The 21,764-nt window shown below is 37.9% G+C and overlaps 1 protein-coding gene across 1 annotated transcript in view; it reads right to left on the reverse strand.

Moving 5' to 3' along the window:
- The window catches only part of pvrl1 (poliovirus receptor-related 1 (herpesvirus entry mediator C)), a 107,729-nt gene extending 87,000 nt beyond the window's left edge, over positions 1 to 20,729 (reverse strand). Inside the window, exon 1 of the mRNA XM_015394552.1 lies at positions 19,778 to 20,729. Coding sequence (XP_015250038.1) covers positions 19,778 to 19,829 — 52 coding nt within the window. The 5' untranslated portion in view covers positions 19,830 to 20,729. The remainder of the gene's footprint in view (positions 1 to 19,777) is intronic.
- Positions 20,730 to 21,764: the final 1,035 nt, after the last annotated feature.

Below are 21,764 nucleotides of genomic sequence, written 5' to 3' on the forward strand. Positions count from 1 at the left end.
ATATATATATATATATATATATATATATATATATATATATATATATATATATATATATATATAAAATCCAAAGGTAGGTCATTGGTTTGCTTCATAATTCTAGCATTTTGCTTACTAGGATTACTAATTACTAAGATAATTTAAATTTCTGTTTTAAGGGGTATAGCCAGGAATAGAGATCGTCCAATACAGTTTTTTTAAGGCTTAGGCCAATACCAAGGTTTTAACATCAGTCTAAATGAGACTGATTCTTAAAGCCCTTATTGCCTTTTCTTTCTCCAGTTACATCATAAAAATGACACAATAACAGAAATGTTACCAAAGTCTGAATTTAACAAGAAAAAAACAAAATTTATTACCGAATTGAACAAAACATATCAACAATGCTGTAATTCTCCAACCATGCCATCAAGCCGAACTCTCACAGTGTTTGTGCGATTACAAACAATGCAATCCATCTTGTGAAATTCCTGCCTCAGCCCTAGGAAAACTGACCCAGCATGGTGCAGTATTAAAGGTGAAGGCGGGACCTACAGCTGTGACAAATGCAAGAGATGCCAAGCCCACAGTCGAACCAAAGTAAAGATAGCAGAGCATAAAGGATGCATCCGTAGCTCCTGCTAGCATATATGTTTTGTTAAAATCTAGGATTTTATCATTAAAAAAAGAACAGCTAGAAGCACTTTTTGCATTTCTGGATTGTAAATAGGTTTGTGCCTTTTTCCTTCTCATTGACTAAAACCAATCTTCGGTAGGCAAGCATTAGGTGTCATTTAGGTGTCCATTCCCAAACCGATTCGATGGGAGCAGGCTCAGGTTGATAATGTGTAAAACTAAACTAAGAGTGATACTAATAGTTCTAAAAAAAAAATGGAGGTTAAACTCAACCCCCCAAAGTTAATTAAACCTTGATAACTTTGGATCCTTAGGAAACAGTCAAACATTATTTAAAATATGACCACCGAATTTCCTTGATAGGTGGGAGACTTCATTCGGATCACTGAGAACATTTTTATTAAACCATATTTGTGCCTTCCCATGGCACAGACAGAGCAGACCCAGAAAATACTCTTCAAATTATCTTCCGGTGAAAATACTGGCAAGACCAGCTGCATGAAAACAAACATGGTTGGAATTTCATAGCAGAACATCATACAGTTTGATTAGTCTCTCTAAGCAGATAATCCAGTGCACCATCCAGAGTGTGCAGGCCCTTTCACCCCACCTCTGCACAGCAGATGCTGGATAAGCTGTGATCGGACCAAGGGCGCGGTAACAACTATAACACACTCGGCTCACAACATCGCGACCTTGACTGAAGAGCAAGCTGACAGATGGATCTCTCCATATTTTCAGTATTGAAAAAGGCCCGGTCCAATTACAGGCTCTGGGTATATTGTCTTGTTAACTTCAGCTCTGACTGTACATTCGGGCAGCTCAGAGATCAAGTGCTCACTGGAGTCTAAATTGACAGGGCTACCTTTTCCGCTGTCACAGCCTCCTGTATTACTCCATCACCAGTAGGTGATAGAGGAGTATAAAAAGCTGTCAGAAACATCTATGCAGATGCTGACGGCATCAAAGTCAGCACATTGTGACAACCTGGTTTCACTTCAGCAGTCTGGTAAAAAGAAACTATAAGCACAGAAACCCACTGAAAAGGTGGACACTTGCCATCATAGTTTAGTCTGGCTGCCCTAACAGGTAGACTGTATTAACACTTCATTTGTCAAACAGAAACAAGAGCCTTTTCCATTTTCTTTGTTACATAAAGTTGATTCAAGCTCCTCAAACCAATATCTCAGGGTATATAGTCTCATTTAGGTACATAGATGTTGGGATTAGATTTTCCCTTCCTAGTGATATTTGATCGTTTCCTTCTGTATCTTCTAATGGATTATCAACATCAGGCATCAGCTGTTTACCAGTATAGTGAAGATTATGGATTAACTGTACACTAGTCAAAGATTTTCTATTCACACCAGCAAATACCTACTTTGGAATTCATTTCGGTATCTTTTGACAGAAAATAAGTGAGATAGGTGATAAACATTCATATTGATCAATAATGAAACGTTTTCTGATAGAGTAAAATGACGTGACGCTTTCTGCCTTAATGTATCACCAGCGATTTGAAGAGCTATTAATTTGCAACTGATAATGGTGGCAGCTCAGTGACGCAGACAGGACAAGAGCTGCATCGATCTAAACTCCACCTGATTGCTAATAAGGTACTGACCTATAAATGGCACTTCAGAAATGACAGCTTCCAATATTGACCTTTAAAAGAGGAGTAAATATAAAATGTGTTTCCCAAAGCTCGGAGCTGCTCATGTGCCAAGAGGTCAATACCCAGACTCCATTAGAGACATTTAAGGGAAACATTCTCCTTGAATAAAATAGAATATTTAGCTATTTGCTTGAATAATCACGCAAAGCAGGAATGGAGTATTTAACTGTTTCCATTGCACACATACAGGATGAAAGTGTGGTGACTTAACTGTGCAGTTCAAGGCAATAAAATACGCTTGAGTGTTAATTGGAAACCTACCTTCCTCAGTCAGGCGTGTCATTGAAAAGGAAATAGGCACGAGAAGCAAAATATACAAAAGCGTTCAAAAGGATAAAGAAGTACAGCTGAGTATGATTGGAGCAGGCAGATGAGATGACCCTAATGTACATCTGGCAGCAGTGTCATCTTAGGACAGACAAGACGTCTTTTGTTGAAAGTGTTCCATTAAGAGAGTAGTTTTTTTTTGTTCTTTTTTTTTTTTTTTACAAACTTTAAATGTAGCTAATGAAAAGTTTACCTATTTTGTTGCAGGGATTCAAAGCTTTACTCTATAAATTTTTATTTCAGCTTGAGATAACAGAGGTGGGGGCTTTGTAGAGACCACCAATAATATATCCTGAAAATCCATCTAAGCCTTTCATTTATAATTCAAAGAAAATGATGCTTTCAGCTGCACTACTGCAAAGTCAACAATACAGTTGTAAGACCCCTATGACTGTCCAACACCCTACCCCCATTCCCTGACCTCCATTTCCCTGTTGGTCAGTTCACAACAAATCCGTAAAGCCTCCCGGCATCTCCATGGCGACAGGCCTCAGCCGAGCAGATGGCCTCAGTGTGCTGCGCGGCAATTAAAGAGGGAGTGACGAGCTGGGGACGAGAAAGTGGGTCAGGATCGGGAGGGGAGCAGGGCCGGCAACGAGAAGCTGCTTCGGCGTCCAGCCTGCATGCAGTCGTGTGCTCTTGTGCACTCAGTCATACACACATACACACACATTTATGCATCAGTGAACCCCTTCCTGGGCCTTCTCAGCAAAAATAAACACACACACCCGACGCCAGTCACAGAGCATCAGTAGTGTGAGAATGAATAGAGAGGATGTGGGAGACAGGGATGTGCAACACACAGCAAGCTGACCTGGAATTTGGTCAGAAAAACTTCCTACAGATTTACACAAGCAAAACAAACCAAGGGGATTAACCCTTCAAATCTCCTCCGTTGACATGAAAAAAGACGCCTTTTATTTACATTGTGGTCCAATGAGCATCACCAACTCTTAACAGTTGTCTCTTTGTATTTCGCAAACATTAGAGATGGTACAAACACTTTGCAATACAGTTTCAAACAGACCACTTTCACTACATTTTGGTGTTTTAGGCTCATGGCTGAAACACATTATAATTACATACCAAATAAGTGTACCTCTTCACTTCTGGTTAGCTGGTGTATAGAGGCTCCTAAACGATCAGAATTATCTGTCTATTGATCTATTTAAAAAAATTCTCTGAGTAGAGCTCTGAAATAACTTCATGGCAGGGGCCCATTAAGTCTTTCTAAATCAAGCCCTGCCTACCTAGTCTTTAGCTAAATGGTCTTCTGGAGTTGAAAGTGTAGCATGAGGAACACTTTCATTAAATCAAATGACAAGAATTTCTTCTGCCCATTCCATTCCAAATTCACTTTTCAATGTGGAATAATGTTCTCACGCTTATGCAATGAGTAATTAATTTGCTTGAAGATAGATTTAATAGAGAACGTGGTGAGGTTTCAAAGAGTTCAGCGGCTTCCCATGTGGAAACAAAAAAGACCTAATGAGCTGTAAAGAATTGAATGAACTTTTACTTGCTTGGGTCTTTTCTTCCACCAAGCAGGCCCCAAATGTGCCTAAACAGAAGTTCAGCCAAAAACATTATTTAAAGTCAAAGCAGAATCACCTCTGGAACATAGCCTTATTCAGGAACAGCAAGACTGCTGCTAACTCCCATCCCCCGCAGGGTCTGCATGTAAATCTTAATTCTCCACTTCTTCTTTCCGTTTTTAAGTTGAGGCTGTTATTTTCCTTTGCCCCCTTTCCTTTTCTTGCAAAGGGATGTACAATCCTTGGGCCTATTTAGCAAAATGATTTGAAACTTAGAACCCTGAGGATTCAAGTCTGCAGGCTGTAAAAGAGTGGAGACTTCCTCCGTTTTACATTACATTGTTGACTTTAGTGTTCACCACTCTTTTGTTCGTATTTCTTACTCTTACAGTCCTGACCAAAACTGTTATGAGTACTGGGAGCAATTTAGAACAAATCCAACCTACAAAAGTAAATATTTATACGTTACCTATGAGAACAGAGAAGAAACTAGGGTAGGAAAATAGACTCCAGAGAAGTCTGCCAGATTGTGAGCTAATTAGGCACAAGGTCAGCGAGTGGGTGTTATGCCCACATATTGCAGGGTAAAACCCTTGAGGGGTACATAGGATGGGGTTGGTTTTTCAATACTTGGCAACCTTCTCTCTCTCTAGTCTGACGTGACATTTGGCATGTCTAATGGTTGAGCTTACAACTGCTGTGAACTACAAAATGGCCCCTTGTGATTCCTTTACTGGTATCAAAGCCCTTTTTTTTCCAGATTCCTGACTGGTTAATTCCAGTTGCTAACCCCAAAGCCAAGAAAGCTCAAAAGCTGCTGCCAGAGTGGAAGCTCCCATGTGGAAACCCCTGGCAGAAGTTGCTGAGCTGGAAGACATAATGTGAGGGGAGGTCGGGGGTAGTGGGGGTGGTAGTTATTTCATATGCAGGTAGTTTGCATTTGAAATATTTATCTTCAGGGAAAATCAGAACAGTAATTCAATCAAAATGTCAGTGTCAGTTGATACTAAGACTGAGGTCAATTTGACCCAGTGTATATCTATCTATAACCTTCAATTAAGATTTTAACAACCCAAACAACATGGCTGTCTCATTCTAATTAGGGCCAGGCTAGAGATTTTTTTCCTAAATATGAGAATTAAGTCGTAATATTATGATAATAAAGTCATAATATAATGAGAATACAGTTGTAATATTCCAAGAATAAAATCATAACATTACAAGAATAAAATCATAAATTTACGAGAATACAGTAAAGTTGAAAATCTATGAGGATGAAGTCATCATACCACAGCCTGTTTCAGAAAGAAAGCTGAGAGCCTGTACTGCCCAATTTGATGCTGGTGTTGTAAAAGATTTCCTTATTTATCAAATGATGTCAAAGTACAACTTCACATGATGTTCGGCATTCCTCATTTTAAGGAAGATAGTGCTTCTTGTAAGAGTTGTCATAAAATACAACTTTATTCACTAATATTGGGACTTTATTCTTGTAATTTTATGACTTTATTCTCTTAATGTTACGACTTAATTCTCATTATTTTATCACTTTATTCTCATATCACCACTTTATTCTTGAAATAAAAAAAAATAAAAAATCTGTAGCCTGGCCTTTATACTCCGTCGTACATTCGTCGTACACCAAAATAGGAATATAGAAAACGTGCTATTATGAATTTTTGTTCAGTCTTCTCTTTAATGTTCCTTGGTTTAGAATTATCTAACTAAATTATTCTCCTTTAGATTTAAAAATATCCCCATCTTATGAGAAAGTCAATAAACCTTCTGCTGCCCAAACAGCTGTGAAACTTTTAAGTAACCCCCCCTTCAAAAGATAGGTTGGGGTATCTGACACCAAGATGTTTGCACCCCTAACTGGATTTCTTTGCAGGTTAAAAAAAGGAAATATCAATAAATGAAAATAATTACAGGTAAGCAATTAAGAAAAAAATACATCTAACTTTCCCAAATTTATAGAAACTAGGATTCAAACCTTACATTTCTCCTATTATTGTCAGAGGTCAAACAACATAAGAAGAGGACAACATCTGGTGTTCAATGGAAGCTAAAGGCAGATGTAAATTATTCAGGCTTCGCTGAGAAGCTGAAACATCTTGTTCTTGGACTACTTTGAGAGAGTGTCAGACAGCTTGGAAGAAGCATGACAAGGGTGACAAGTTTGAAGGAATTTTATCGTGATAGAAGTTCTAGGTGCCAGTCTGAATATCTTCCAGTATTAAGCAGCCTGTCATGGTCCACCTCCCCAGAACAATTAAGTGCCATATCTTCACTCATTCCTATTTGTCTAAGAGCAAAGTTTGAGTGCACAAATATGTAAAGAAGTTTAAAATATTCAAGCGTGAAGAGCTTTTCATTTTGTCACTACTTAGAAGGTCTGGAAAACCAGGTGTCGGATAGATAAGAGAATTATATTCACAGGTAAATAATGGAAATATTATTTATTTTGAAAAATTGTCTCTAAAGTTGATCATGGCAAGGAGCAAAGAGCCATGCTGAGAAAAATATGAGCTGACCTGTTATCAGTCATATTTTTCTAGTTTGCCTGCACAGGATGGGGGCACTAAGGAGCTTTGCACCAAGCCGCAACTCGCTGGGAGCTTAGCTATATGTCAGGGAGAATAAATAAACCTGTGTTTGTGTTTTATAAGCATCCCCCCTCAAACCCTTTCATTTAAACACTACCGCTGCTGAAGCACCCCGTCACCCACTCCCGTTTACAACCACGCAGTTGCTTTGAAGCGCAGTCAGCTCCTGGAGAGATATCGGCACAGAATATTAAATGAGCGAACACCATCACTCATTAAAAAGGGAAACATTTCATGAAACAAACCCCCTTTTGTATCAAGCGCTAACCAATGCACACTTTTCTCAAAGGGAGAGTGAGGAATCCACAGAGAGAAGACCGGGGAGAGAGTAAAAGATGGAAGGTGCCGGACTAAGATTTGTAGAAAGTAAACGAGGGAATTGAAATGTGGGGGAAGGGGATAGTTGTATTTTTTTTGTTTTGTTTTTTGCAGAAGATAAGATCTGGGACTTGTGAGATCTTAAGTTATATCGAGCCATTAAGAAATTGGAATAAAACACTGCTAGTGGGGCCTGTGGAGCTGTTTGACAGTCGCCATTTGTATCTCTGCCTCTTTTTCTGTGTCTGCTTCTGTCTCCTTGAACCCCAATCGGCCTCGGCATCTGGCCGCTCACACTAAGCCTAGGTCTGCTGGAGATTTCTTCGTTAAAAGGGAGTTTTTCCTCTTCACTGTCGCTAAAAGCATGCTTGGTGTGAGGGATTGCCTTTGAGTCAATGAGTCGATGCAATCAGCTGGTTTTCCTTAAATAGAAAACTTTAAAAACAATTGGACTGGACGATCTGATTGAATTGTCTCTATAAACTGCCTTGAGATGACGTGTTGTGAATTGGCGCTATATGAATAAACTGAATTGAATAGAAACTGAATTTCTAATAAGTTAATTTGTTCCTTTATAAATCCTCAGCAAGTTAAGATAACAATTAAGCCTGACCTTGTGAGAAAAAACATGCCATGTTCTGTCATGGACATCCATATGAAACAACAGACAATTACCGAATTAAAGTACATAGAATAATATAAACCTTTAAAGTGAACAAAAAGAGAAAGTTGAAGAAAAGAAAAAAAACTGTTCTATTATTGTCTGAAAGTTCCAATTAATAAATTACACAGCATGCAAATCCATTCAATATCCTCTGGTAATGGATTGTCATTATTTATTTCTTCATCTATGTTACAGTTGCAAAAAAGGTTTTCTGTAACGTAATGACAATTTCTTATTGCATTTCACAATCATAGCAAACAATAAATACTCATCATTTCCATGTAAATGTATACTCTAGAATCATTTAACCTAAAACAATAAAAACGTGCATACATTTTCCTTTCACACCAAGTTGGTCTTTTGTTTGTTCCATTATGTTAACAGTTCACTTGCTCGTGTTTTATTTACTGTCATGTTTGATTAGAGAAACTCTGACACAATCAGTGCAGTGGGCGCAGGGCAGACTTACTTTCTGCAGAAACTGCTTTATGTGATGCAGGAAATGGATGTTTTCTGATTTAATCTAATTATGATCAAATTTAATCAAATATATTAAAAGTGTGTAAGCGACAAAGATCACTAAGCCACTGAGAATCCATTGAGTCGCATAAATAAAGGCCAAATCCAGTTTGTTTTATTCCACTTAAATGCAATTACATTGAGCCTTTTCAATCCAGTTAATATCCGCCAAAAAAATAATGCACTCCAATTCTGTTAAGTCAATACTAATAAAGCACTATGTGTGTAAAAAAAACTCTGAGCTCGTAAGATGTGACGCTGAATGTTCCTGAGAAAAGGCTTTAAGGAGGAATAAGTGAGAAATTTACTGAAGAATTACCCTAATTATTCTCATTTGTCTCCAGGGGAGAGGTACCATTCCTTATAGACAATCGTTCCATCAACAATGTCTTCATCAAGTGTTTCTCCTTTCAAACCTAGAGGTGCGTTTATCCATTTTGGTGTTTTTAGTGCCAATCGGGTGAGAATATGCAGCGTTTGATATCTAAATATTTCAGAACTCAATGTTTAAAAAAAAAATGTAATCAGTGTGGAATATTTGAAGCAATCTTAGAAGTATGTTCACTTTTTAAAGACTCTATGCTCTGTCTTGATGCCGATCAAGCATCCATCTATTTTCTATGTGCGCTTCCTCTGTACCCTCACCAGGCATAACAAGAATTTATTAATTTTTTCCTTTTTTTGCTATTCATTTGCTTTGTCTTTTTAATAGCCTTGGTTGTTTTAAACTGGGTTTCAAAGAATCTCAAATTACATGTAGTGGTTAAGCTTAGTGCAGTAGATTCAAACTTTAGTTGAGAGTTAGCATTTGGTGATATTCTCAGTTAAAAATGGATTGTTCCTATTTTCTGTTCTCTTTTACCTGATACCCCAAATGCTGCCACACAAACAATTTAAAGTTGATGAAAGGCTTTTTTTTTCATTTATTTTGCATTTGGGTGTTCAGTCACCTTGACAATTTATCTCTATTGGTTGACTGTAGGGGTGCAATGATGCATCTACCTCATTGAGCAACGTGACACAAAGGTTCGCCAGAACAGAAAGATATATAATTTCAGCAACATTATGAAATACTTTCAAATCTCAATTTGTTTCATTTTTGCTTTCATAAACAGCTTTTGGAAACTTTTAGAAACTCTTCAGCAAATGATTAAGTTAACAACATTAGTAGTATCTATGGTTAAACCAGTAGTGGGATTCTCGATTTAAAACACAAAGTTGAAGGCTGCACAATATGAGGAAAACATAAAGATCTCATTGAATATTGTAGCAATATCATAAATTGTGTTAAATAAATAAGTTCAAATGTTTATGCATCTATGCGTTTATTTCATAGGGAATATTAATTCCGGATAATGAGTAATTAATTCAAATCCTGCATCAGTTATTCTTTACTGCAAGTGCATAGGGTTCAGGGTTATTTCAATCTCTATGTAACCCATTGTGCTTTAGAAGCCCAAAATTAAGACTTTAAGTCACAAAAAAACCCACTTCTCATTGGTGAGAAATTATATGGCATTAAAAGCATAAGGAAACTAACATCGCATTTCATCTTTATCCTGAGTATTAAACTGTGCCTGCAACTTGTATTCACTACAGTATACTTTGTCACTCATAGGGGAGGAAATGACAAGAAGGCATTTACACAACGGAATAAACCCAACTAATTTAAATACCGTTTGATGTTGTAAAATTATGTAAACCCTTCAGTTATTCAGCTGTAATCCAATATACAATAATATGCAGCTGAAATACATTTCACCAGATTGACTGTAAACTAACTCTGCTGCCAGTAATTTCCTAGCCCTTCACTATGGGATAATTTAGTATTAAAAGCCATAAAACAGAGGCAAAGAACAGAATGGATATTGTTCCAAGGAAGCGTCTTGTATCTAATGTTTAATTCACAGCCTAAGCCAGTCTACTTTGTCAGCCTGCTGAACTGATTTATCTCTTTGACTGAAGACAGTTGAGGCAGAGCTGCAGGCCAGCTCTTGTCAACGCAACGCAAAACTCAGCACAAAATTTAACAGAGATAAACAGCAGAAAAAGAAAAATCACAGAAACACAGCGACTGGTTTAACAGGTTTTAAAATGAGCGCACCTCAACCATTCGTGGGGGTTTAAGCTGTGAGAGAGATAGAGAGCTGCCAAAAACTGATCACACCGAGTTAGAAGACCATGCAATGTTTCCAGTCACGCTAATTACAATTTTAATGCCTTTGGCTCAGTTCAAAACAGACGACTGTACAGAATCCATTTTCCTCCCTTTACACCCAGACTCTGCAGGATGCTCTCAAAGCACTTCCCAGTTCCTTTTTGCTCCTTAATGGGGACACATCGGCACAGTTCATTGTTATAAACTGACTTTTTCAGGCTGTCACAAGGAAAGGTGGGAGCGGCAATTACTAAACCTCATGTACTTTAAAGGAATGTAGTTTCAAAGTGGAAGGCTAGGAAATATCCACACCCTGAACCTCTATCACCCCCTCTCTAGCAACCTCACTAAACGTTCTAGCTGTAAACTCTGAGACAATGAGCAATATGAGTATGCCCATATGGCTGCTTCTCCTTAAAGCAGCCAAGCAGAAAATACAAGACAAGTGCATGGTTAAAGAAAAAAACTGAAATGATGCAGTGAACGGCTGCCTTCTCCTTACACGGCAGCTTAGAAAAACAAAGAGATGGATGCAGCTCTTGTAAAAAGAAGAAAAACATGCTTTTCATGGATATGACTGAGTAGTAACTATAGTAACAGAAAAAAGAAACTGTACAAGTTACTGGTAAGACAAGTTGGATCTGATATGAAAACAGCTCTAAGTGTGACAAACACTCTAACTTGTAAGAATATTTTTTATTCTTCTGAGAGTGCATATCTGCATCTAACCCAGGACAATACTAACTATAATATATTACAAGATGTTACACAAACTAATGGGAATAAAAATATAAAGAAAAAGCAGTTAGTCGCTTCAATTCCTATTCTCAAGAGCAGAACAGGAATTTTACCGCTTAATCTCCTGACAAGGATCAGCTAAATAAGAGAGAGACCCGAACAGATTAATGCCGAATCAGAAAAGCTTGGGGCTATATTTGAGCCCTTTCATTGATTTTCTTTGCTGATTCTGCGATGTGACCTGAAACACAGGAGAAACTAAGGATTTAGGGTATAGAATTGCAACTATAACTTGCTGATAGAAATGTTGTTCCTTCCTGATCAGACATGATGGCTGTCTGAAGAAGTGAGAGGACATCGGACAGAACGAAGGCCAAAAGCAAATAGCGGATTTGATACTGCAATGTATGTTGTGACTGAAAGCTTAAGTAACATTAGAAGGCCTGCATCCGGGGGAAACGTTACTGCTGATAGTTGATGAAACTTTCCCCGTTCCCTAAAATAGCTTCCAATGTCAGGTAATCCAAATCATTTCACTTCCTCACTGGACAGACGACCAGCTGATCAAACCTCAAAAGAACATTAGACTCTTTGCAGTGGACCCAGATGAAGTGAAGTTAAAATAAAAAGGTTTTTGTAATGAATTACATAAAAAAATATTATAAAATCTTTCCAGCATTGACTGACATATCAGCTATCTAAATCGACAGTCAGTTAGGGGGTAGATTTACACAATTAAAAAGGTGCAATAACCTGATCGCACTTGTGAACCCATCTGTAAACTATAAATATTTTTAAAGTATTTAATTTCAAAATTTTGTTTTACTTGGAAGAATTCACACACATGAGCAATTTATAACCCTTACCTCTAATATTTCTCCAAAATGTATCAGTGTGTAAACATTTTATGTCAGTAGCCCTTTTCAAGAGTCCCCGCAGATATTTTTATTTTATTTTGAGCTCTAAATTTGATGAATCATTCCAAGATATGGATGTGCTTTTGGATATTTTTTCTCCTAGTGAAGGCATTTCCTGAAAATCTTTATATAAATATTTATTTATTTCCATTTAATCTTCTTTCATCAAAACCTTAGTTTCTTTATAGAAAAATAGGAGGAGACATAAAACTGCCACCAACATGTTTCACCTTGGAAATGGTGTTTATTTTGCATCACTGACTCCAAAGGTGAGATTTCTGGGATTACATGATAAAATACTTTCTGATATTAATTATTTATGCACATTTACAAACAAATCTGTGTTTCAACCAGAAGTGTAAGCCCAGAGAATGATACTGCCTCTACCATATTTCACTGTGGTTATGGTGTTTCTTTAATGATGTACAGGGTTGTCTGTTTCACGCATTATTCGATCTTTAAGTGTTTTGAGGAATTAATGTATATCTTTTTAGAAGCAGATGTGTTCATTTTAAGTTTTTGATTTTTTAAATCTGATTTAGTCCTCTACATGCAGGGAATTGTCTATCCTGAACAACCTTTTTATTATTTAGGCTCAGTGCTTCTCACCATGCTTTATTTCTCTATTTTTTGACATTCTGTCTTCATGCAGAGACCAAAGGGGTTAATGATGATGACAATCAAACTTGAAAAGAAAAAAAGGTCCCTCTTTGATCAACTAAATTAGTATATAGAAAAGGACTTAAAAGAGAACAAACACAGCTCGTGCAATTAACGAATAGCCACTCTATTTCTACAATCACCACAGAGAGAATAAAGGAAATCTCAGCTTTACAGAAACACTTCATGCAGTGTTCTAAGTGTGATTTGCCAAAGAGCTGACAGTAGAACCACAATGCGCCCAATTCTCTGTGAGATGAAGTTTGAGTGGCCAAGTGCCTCCATTAGCTCCAACGGCAAAAGCAAAGCTTAATCTTCTGTCAGCTTCCCTAGAGCTAGTCTCCCAGGACTCACAGAGCTCTCACCCATCCATCACCTCAGCGGGGACCAAAGGGAGTCTCCCCAAAGGACTCAGGATCAAAGCAATTTGCATTTAAACTAAAAGCCATCACAGCCCAACAATCTACATAGAGACAATCTCTATTTTATTATGTCATCCTAGAGGAAGATAGACTGACACGGAGTACCAATTAGAATTTTCTCCACAAAGAGGATAAAACATAAACAAAGTAAAAAATGCTAATTACGATGTTTCATAGGCCGACGGTGCTTCATCTGTGGAATGCAGGCAGGTGAAAATTTAAAAAGCAAAAGTGAGCACTTGATTGGAGAAACAAGCGCAGGTGGATCCATGCAGGTACGCTGCACGCTACAATTACATAATTAACTTGTACTTGTGCTCCGAAAAGTGTCAAACGGACCGAGTTTGTATCCGATTGAGCTGAAAATGTAACTTAATTTGAGATTTTAGGATTTTTGTTTTAATGTAAATAGCTTTACTTTAAAGGCTAGGTTTTTTATTTTACTTTGTACATTTGTAACAACAAATTGTCTTCTATACGTTGTGTTGGAAGATAAAGTAAGATAAATGTAAAATGTGAAGATGTTCACAGTTTATTAGAAATATTCCGATGATTACAAGAGAAAAAAGATATGGCTCAGCAGCACAACATCTCTAAACATACAGCCAGAGCTATGGCAGGATTATTTATATCAAATCCTAATCATGTGATAGACCCAGTCAAAATCCAGGCCTAAATCCAATTTAAATCTATGGCAAGACTTCAATGTTTCTGTTCACAGCTACTGTCCATCCGATCTGGCTGTGCTTAGGCTATTTTGTAAAATAAAATGAATAAACATGGGAGGCTTTAGATATGCAGAGCAGGTAAAGTCAACATCATTTTAATAAAATACTGTAAAATTTATATGGTGTACGAGCCGGACCTTTTCTATTTTTCTAGCGGTGGGTAAACACTGCAGTGCAGGGACCAAAAGTCAGCCTGAAAAGTTAGTTAATAAGTGACAGGGAGGCTCAACATAAGGCCCTCATTTGGTGGCTGAAGGGGGGCCTGTTTTATTGGCAAAATTCAAGTACAAATTCTTTTAAGTTCTCATCTTTACACAGTGATAAAATATTCTTTAATTTTGATGGGAACAGTCTCTTTCCAAGATTTTGAAACTTCATGCCAAAAGGCATGAGAGCTTCTTGAGTGGTTTGATGAAAATGGGATGAATCACACGCTCTCCCTTTTTTTTCCTGTCACCGTATCTAAACCCAACTAAACACCTAAGAGAGATTTGTTCAGATGTGTTGGACAGAAACCTCATCAAAGAAAAAAAATGAGGGAGTAACTTGTATAGGAAAGGCACACGTCTTTCCACCAGAGTTACTGGCACGTGTAAAACTAAAACTAAAGAGGATCATATATTTTCAGTTCATGGAAAACCCAAACTTTACAAAGAAGCTCTACATTGGTTAAGCACTCATCATCATCAAACATCAACAAACAGTAGCCCTATCCCCAAAAGAGCTTTCAACCCTCCTCAAAGCCCCTCTGCTCACAATTGATCAATCCAACTGTACCGTGTGACATTCACAACACAAAAGTGCTTTATGCCCTTCAAAGGCGATTACAAAAATAAAACAAACACAGAGTGCTGCCCCACAGCATGTGACCATTTGTGACAAGTCAAAGTTAAGTGCTATGTGTCAGGCTTTTAACAACAAGTTTAGAAATGTAGCTGTCCGATTCTTTATCGGCTCCAACAACAAAGCTAGAGATCAGCAACAGGAAACACCAGATGTTGACTTACAGCTTTTATTGGACGTCAGATGAGAATCGAAATGAGCAAACAGTTAAGGGGTTAGTGACATGAAAACAAACGTTGATGTATGGATAAGCTTAGAGATGGGTATTCAGAAGTAACTCTTTAAAAGACAGAGAAGAAAGAGAGAGAGGAAGAGAAATGTGCAAAACAAACAGAAGTCTGGAGAAAGTTAACTTAACATTTAACCTGAAAAAGCATTAAAGTTCTTCAAAGCTATATTTAACCAAAGAAAACTATTTTTAAATATATTTTTACCTTTCACAAATTCTTTCACTTTAATAACACAAACTTAATTTTATTGGAATTTTCTGTGATTGAAATACACAAAATAATACATAATTCCAAATAAGAATAAAAACTGAGGATGCGGCTGGCCTTGATTTCCTTCATTTTGGGATGTGAACCAACCTTTTCTACAGATTTTATCTCTGAAAAGGTTCTGAAAATAAATGCTTAAAACTTTGATTTATATTCGAGAGCTGTAATTTCAAAAGTATTTATTGTTTCACAGGTACTACTTTGTAAAATAACATTGAAATATTGAAAGTGCCTTGTGATCTTATAACAATGTACAATGTCGGTTATTAAAGAAAATAATCTGTAGCGCTCAAAATCAGAATCAGCATGTCAGTTTTTTTAAAGATCAGGACTCAGTGATCAGCCAGAAACCTGCACCCCTAGGAAAAGTATGTTAGTTTTATAGCTTACGTACGTACCCACTTTTGTGTCATTTTATCTCAGTATACATACAGCTGTTATATTAATATTATGAAAAAATGTATTTTAGTCTTTTGATGTCAACTTCTTAAAAGTGTTCACACCTTATACACTAAGAAAAGTACTTTTGTGTTATGCCATTTTGCTTGCAGAACTAATCTCTGGTACTGAAAAAAAAATCACTCTTAGATTATTGCTTCTTTTATTTTCTCTTTCAAATTTGTCAAACACTAGCAAGCATAGTCTTTGCAAGAAAGGGAAGCCATCTCTGTAAAAAAAAAAAAAACAGATCAATATAATGACTATTATACACTGAATCTCTTTAAACTTTTAGTACCTAATCATACTTTTTATGAAGACTTAGGTTTCTTATAGACATATTACTAAGAGAGATTAAGGAAATTTAAAGAGCAAATACTTAAAACAATAAGGAGACCTCCATCATGTCAAAAAGTGCTTCAATCAGATGAGACTAAAATTGAAAATTATGATCTACATGTAAAATACTGTATGTTGCAGAAAAGTCATCTCCATAAGCACATCATCCCCCTAGTTAAAATGGTGGAATGTCAAGCCTCCACAGGGTATAATGCTGCCACTTCAATGTTTGGCTGTGGGGATCCTTTTTTTTTGTATACAGGTGGATTGTGACCAGAGTTGATGGTAAAATGGAGAGAAATAAATGCTAAATACTAAATGTATTATGAAAAAAAACACAGACAAGGTTTGTATTTCTATCTGTATAAAGACTTCACATTGACTTACATTGAGTTTAGGTACTGCAGTTATGCCAAACCACGACATTTTCCCTAACCCTCATTATTATTTACATCATACCTCTAAACTCTAAAACATACAAAATAAGGGTCCACCAGATTAGGACCAGTCTTTGGTCCCCACAAAACCTGTTGGTCCTCAAAAGGTTAGTAAATATACCAAAAGCGGTCCTGAATAGGTAACATAAACAAATACGTGCACACACAAAAACAGTTGGTGTCTGCAAACGAGGGGAGACTGGGGGAGGAGGTTTGTCTCCCAGTAGGACTATGACCCAAATCAACCAGCCACAGCAAGAATGGAATGGTTTAGATCTGAGACAGAATGGCTCAGTCAAAGTCCGGACCTAAATCCACCTCAGGCTGTATTTATCTAGCTATCCATCAGATCTAACTGAGCTTGACCTATTCTGTGGAGAAGACCAGGAAAAATATTCAGTTTCCAGATGTCCAAAGCTGTTAGAGACATACCCCGAAAGCTTTAACTGGAAGGAAGGTATTTTGGTTCTACAATAAATTGACTCAGGGCGGGGGAAGGGGGGTGTAAATATACAAACGCACATTTACGATATACACGTATTTGCAAAATAATTTGGAAAAAATACATTATAAGAACTCCATGTAAAATTGCAACAGTTTACAGTGAGTATGTCCCGCTGAAAAGCTTCTAGCTTACAAAATTGAAGCATGAATACTTTTAACAAGTCATTGTGATTTCCCAAATGTGAAGACTTTCTAATATCTACACTATAAGTCTGAGAATATTCTTACACTATTGCTCAGATTTATGTGTACATTAGCTGGTACAGCACTAGGACCCGCCAATGGAGCCAAGCTATAAAAAAAAAAAAAAAAAAAAACTCCAGGTTGCTAACTCAATTCACATCCAATTAAATACGAACCTGGAATCCAGGAGAGACCAAGCACTGATATAAGAATGCAGACCGGAGCAGCTGCTGTTATTCACATATCTATTATATTCATCGTAGCTTCCATTTAAAAATCTATTTGGCAAGCAGATCTGAAAATGTGTATTAATTGTGAACTATTTGGTTTGGCACAAATGGCAATTAGCATGACAAGCACAAAAGCCCCAACCCCCAAGGGGATCATTGCAACAGGCTCCTCTGTGCTGCTATACCTTCATTTGTCTGGACCTTCTCTCACTTGCTTAAGCTTTGGTAAGAAGAAGAGCCTGGGACATGCTGTATATCAATTAGGCCATCAAAGACAGGCGGGCATTTATTGCATTGCCCTTTAACCTCGGGGTGAAAGACCAAATTCCTTGCTTTTGCATGTCAAAAGAAACAGGTTCCAATAAAACCCGAAACAAAAATAAATATTTAGAAATATATGGCGCTTTTCTTCACATGTCTGCAAATATTAGTAATTTAGTTGCTTGGTATGAAATGAAAGTAGAATATAAATATAAAGTAAATCTATACAGTATTTTATCCTCCAATAACAGTGTCTGCAGCTTTACTCAAATACGGAAATTTTCAGGATGTTTGAAGGGCACTTCTTGAGACATTACCCGCACACTTGATTGAACAGCTTCAAACGATTTCCACCGCGAATCCCAAGAGACCACACTAATCCTGATCTTCTCCACAAGCAAAGGGATCATCTCAATATAAATCAGACAGCGCTTTTGATCAAAGTATTCAATCAGACTTAAACACATGACCCCACAAGAAGCCTCGCCGCCAACAAGGTCAAAATCTTGGTTTGTTCTCAAGCAAAGAAAAAAAGGAAGCTGAACAAGGCAAAATATTCTGCAAGGGAAAAAACGGATCGCACTTAAAGGGATAAAGGAAACATCACATCAAGAGAACGTGTCCAAGCAGCAGCCACTCGAGCAAAAATGAGGCCATCGGAGCCGATCAAAATACAATCTGATATTTCTTGACCATAATTGACCCTCTTCACTTTCCTTACTTCAAATTGAGCTTCCAGACATGTAAACAGACCAGTAAAACGTCCAGCTAAGCCTTAAAAAGCCCCCTTAAGCATAATGGACAACAAACACGTACGCACATGTCTCCTTGTGGGCCTGTTTTGTTTTCCAATTAGGGCCTGTCAATACAACCTGAATAATGACACTCCTTTCAATGAGTCTGATAGGCCTATTAGGCATGTGTGGAAATAATCAGAGTCACTTTGAACAACACTAATGTGAGGATGATCAATGTCAAAATATTACTTCATGCACATCAGCTCCTTTATACACATATACATGCTACATAAAACAAAGTTTTACAAAGTATGAAACATTTGTCATTGAAATAATTTAAATTTAAATCAAACATATAAGTATGTAAAAACTATCATCAGCATTAGTTAGATTTAATAAAGTTTACTAAGGTGCTATAACAGGGCAGGTTTTGTTTAAATATGGCATCAAGAAGGGTGGAAGACAAATGTCATCTAAACATGAGTCATTCTTCTCCTGGAAACAGTGGCGCCCCCTGTGGTGGGGTTTGGTCCCAATTAACCCTTGGATTTAGTGATTTAAACCACAAAATGTACCCAGAAACCCCTCAGTCTATTTTTATTTTTATTTTGATCCATAGAAACAAAAAGACCACTTGACAGGGGGGATCTCAAGAAAAAATACAGAAGTAAGTAATATATTGTTTAAGATATAATGTTAGATTATTGGATGATTTCCTTAAATCATTTTTGCCTTTTCTTATGTCCTTCATAGTGCATCAGCCATTCTTGGCTCTGCCCCAACTTCTTTCTCTGCATGAAAGCAGCATCACCAAACTGCCTAACAAGTATTCTACATTTTGGCTTTTGGTGTTCCACATCAGGATTATCACTGCCCCCCATCTGAACCCCTCTATAAAATCATTTTTAGATGCGTCTCTACCTTTGGAACAAAATAAAAAATAAAAAAAAACACCAGGTAAACAAAAAAAACAACAACAAAAGGTTCTTAATTGTTTGTGTTCAACTGCAGAATAGGAGGCAAGAATAACATGTTTCAATTATCATTCCACTGCACTGCGTGTCTCCCAGTGGCCATTAAAATGAATTATTGGGAAACTTGGCCTGCAAAACTCGCACATATCGCCATCTGCCTGCTGTCCGGGTAAGTTCATTATTTGGCAGTGCAATAAGTATTCTGCAGCCGTTTATATTTTTGAAATGGGCTGCTTTTCAGTGACAGAAAATAAATAAATAAATAAATAAAAACACTTTCCAATTTTCCCCTCACTGATCAGAAAACCTATTGTTGCCAAAACATGCAATCAAATCGATTCGCACCTCCAAGTCATCAAGAACAATCATCCTGCAAACAGTTTGCTGGGGAGGTCACGGTGAAACAAGGCAGAAAGATTCCCTGCTGATGTCTCTGGATTACTGCGGCTTACCTTGGACCTGCAGCGCCAACAGGAACGCCAACATCCCCGTGAACAGCCCCATGGCACCTCAACTATCCCGGAGCGTCTCTTCTGATAACCTGAGAGCGGCTGGACTGGTTTTACTCAGGGCGACAAAGAGAACACGCATGCAACTTCTGAAAATCCTTCCTCGGCGGCGCACCGACGCACCTCTTCCTCACTGCGCTGCAAGAGACTTTGGCTAAACTAGGATCTCGGCGGCGCGCCTGAATGTGCCAAAGCATCAATTTCACGTTTGCGATGATTCCCCCCTCCCCTGCTGGGTGGGCTGTGGAGAGTTTGCTCTGAATGGGTCCCGGGATTGAGATCCAAGCTGATGCAGAGTTCCAGTGGAGAAAATGTCAGATATAGGAGAGAAAGCGCAGCTGAGTTCTGTTCAGAGGGACTCTTTCAGTTTAAACATCCAGCCTTTGTTGCTTCATCCACCGCTGCGGCTGCTCCACTCTCTCTCTCTCTCTCTCCCTCCCTCTATCTCTATCTCTCTCCGCCTTCCTGTATTGTGGATCAGAGGTAAAGTGGGCGGGAGGTCCTCGATCGATGCTGCGTTGGGAAGTTTCCAACTTCAGGAAGGTAACTCCTGTTATTTTTCTTCCAAAACTCACACTTTGCCTAACGGCTCACTTTTTGCATTTTCAGTTCGGCAAGTTGTACATTCCTCCGGTCTGCAGACTGAGGACAGCAGAGGGAGAGAAAGCAGCACAGGCTGCAGCCAAATGAAGTTGCAGTGACTCTGGAAATCTCCTTGCGCGCACTTCAATCTCTTTGCGCACATTTCAATCTCTTTGCGCACATTTCAGTCTCTTTGCGCACACTTCATCGGGTGTTTTTTATACTTGGAAATGAAAACAGCATTGCTGGCCGCGCTTCGCGCCCTGCAGATCTGCCACCACAAAGTGTTACAGACTATTGCTGACGCTTTGTTAGGGATTGGGTGACGTTGGTGGTTGGGAGGAGCATAGCTGTCCTCACAGCAAGGGGTAGTGGCAAGGAATTCCCAACTACAAGGCGCAACTTTGGTGTAAAATGATGCAAAATAATAAATAAAATAAGAGAAACGGATTGGATGGCAAGGGGAGGGATACATTTTAGAGATGTTGTGGTGAACTTTGAATAAAATAGAAAAGAAAATCCATTTATTGTCCCACAATGGGGACATTCTGGTGTTTACAGCTGCAAAAAAGTTATAGAAAAAAATATTCACACAAATATGGACGTTAGAAATAAAGTATAAAAATAACATACTAGTGATGACTTAAAAGATAAACAATAAAATACTGTACTGTAAAGTGTTTTACCAGTATAAAAAATGCACCTGAAGAGTAAATGACCAATATCCAGCTAAGGACATTTGTACAATAATGGACATTTGAAAATAGCAGCAACATCAGAGATGTGCAAAATGACAGCAGCATGTTATTTACCTGACTAAAGTAGAAACTGCAAAATCAGCATGGATGTAGCAATTTATTGAGGTTGTGGGGAACAGTGGTGGTTGTATAGTCTTACAGCTGCTGGGAGGAAGGATCTGTGATAACGCTCCCTGATGCATTTAGGGTGCAGCAGTCTGTCACTGAAGGAGCTCTTCAGTTCAGCAACAGCTTCATGCATGGGGTGGGAGGCATTATCAAACATATATTTTATTTTAGTTAGGATCCTTTTGTTTCCCAACTCCTGCACTAAGTCCAGAGGGCATCCAATCACAGAGCGTGCCTATGTGATCAACTTACGTAGCCGCTTTCTCTAAGCTACAGATAAGCTATTGCTCTAACAGAGAGCTCCATAGAAGATGGCTGATACCACAACAGAGTCATACAAGGTCTTTAGGAGCACTTCTGAATGAATTTTCGATTACATATTCAATCATATTACAGATACATGTTTAAATCAGGCATGAGCGATTGCTTGGTTAGTATGAAATGTTAAGTAACAGATGGTTATGTTTTAAATCTATACATTT

The sequence above is a fragment of the Cyprinodon variegatus genome, unplaced genomic scaffold, assembly GCF_000732505.1.
Source record: "Cyprinodon variegatus isolate N-32 unplaced genomic scaffold, C_variegatus-1.0 Scaffold693, whole genome shotgun sequence".
In the NCBI taxonomy this organism is placed as follows: Eukaryota; Metazoa; Chordata; class Actinopteri; order Cyprinodontiformes; family Cyprinodontidae; genus Cyprinodon; species Cyprinodon variegatus.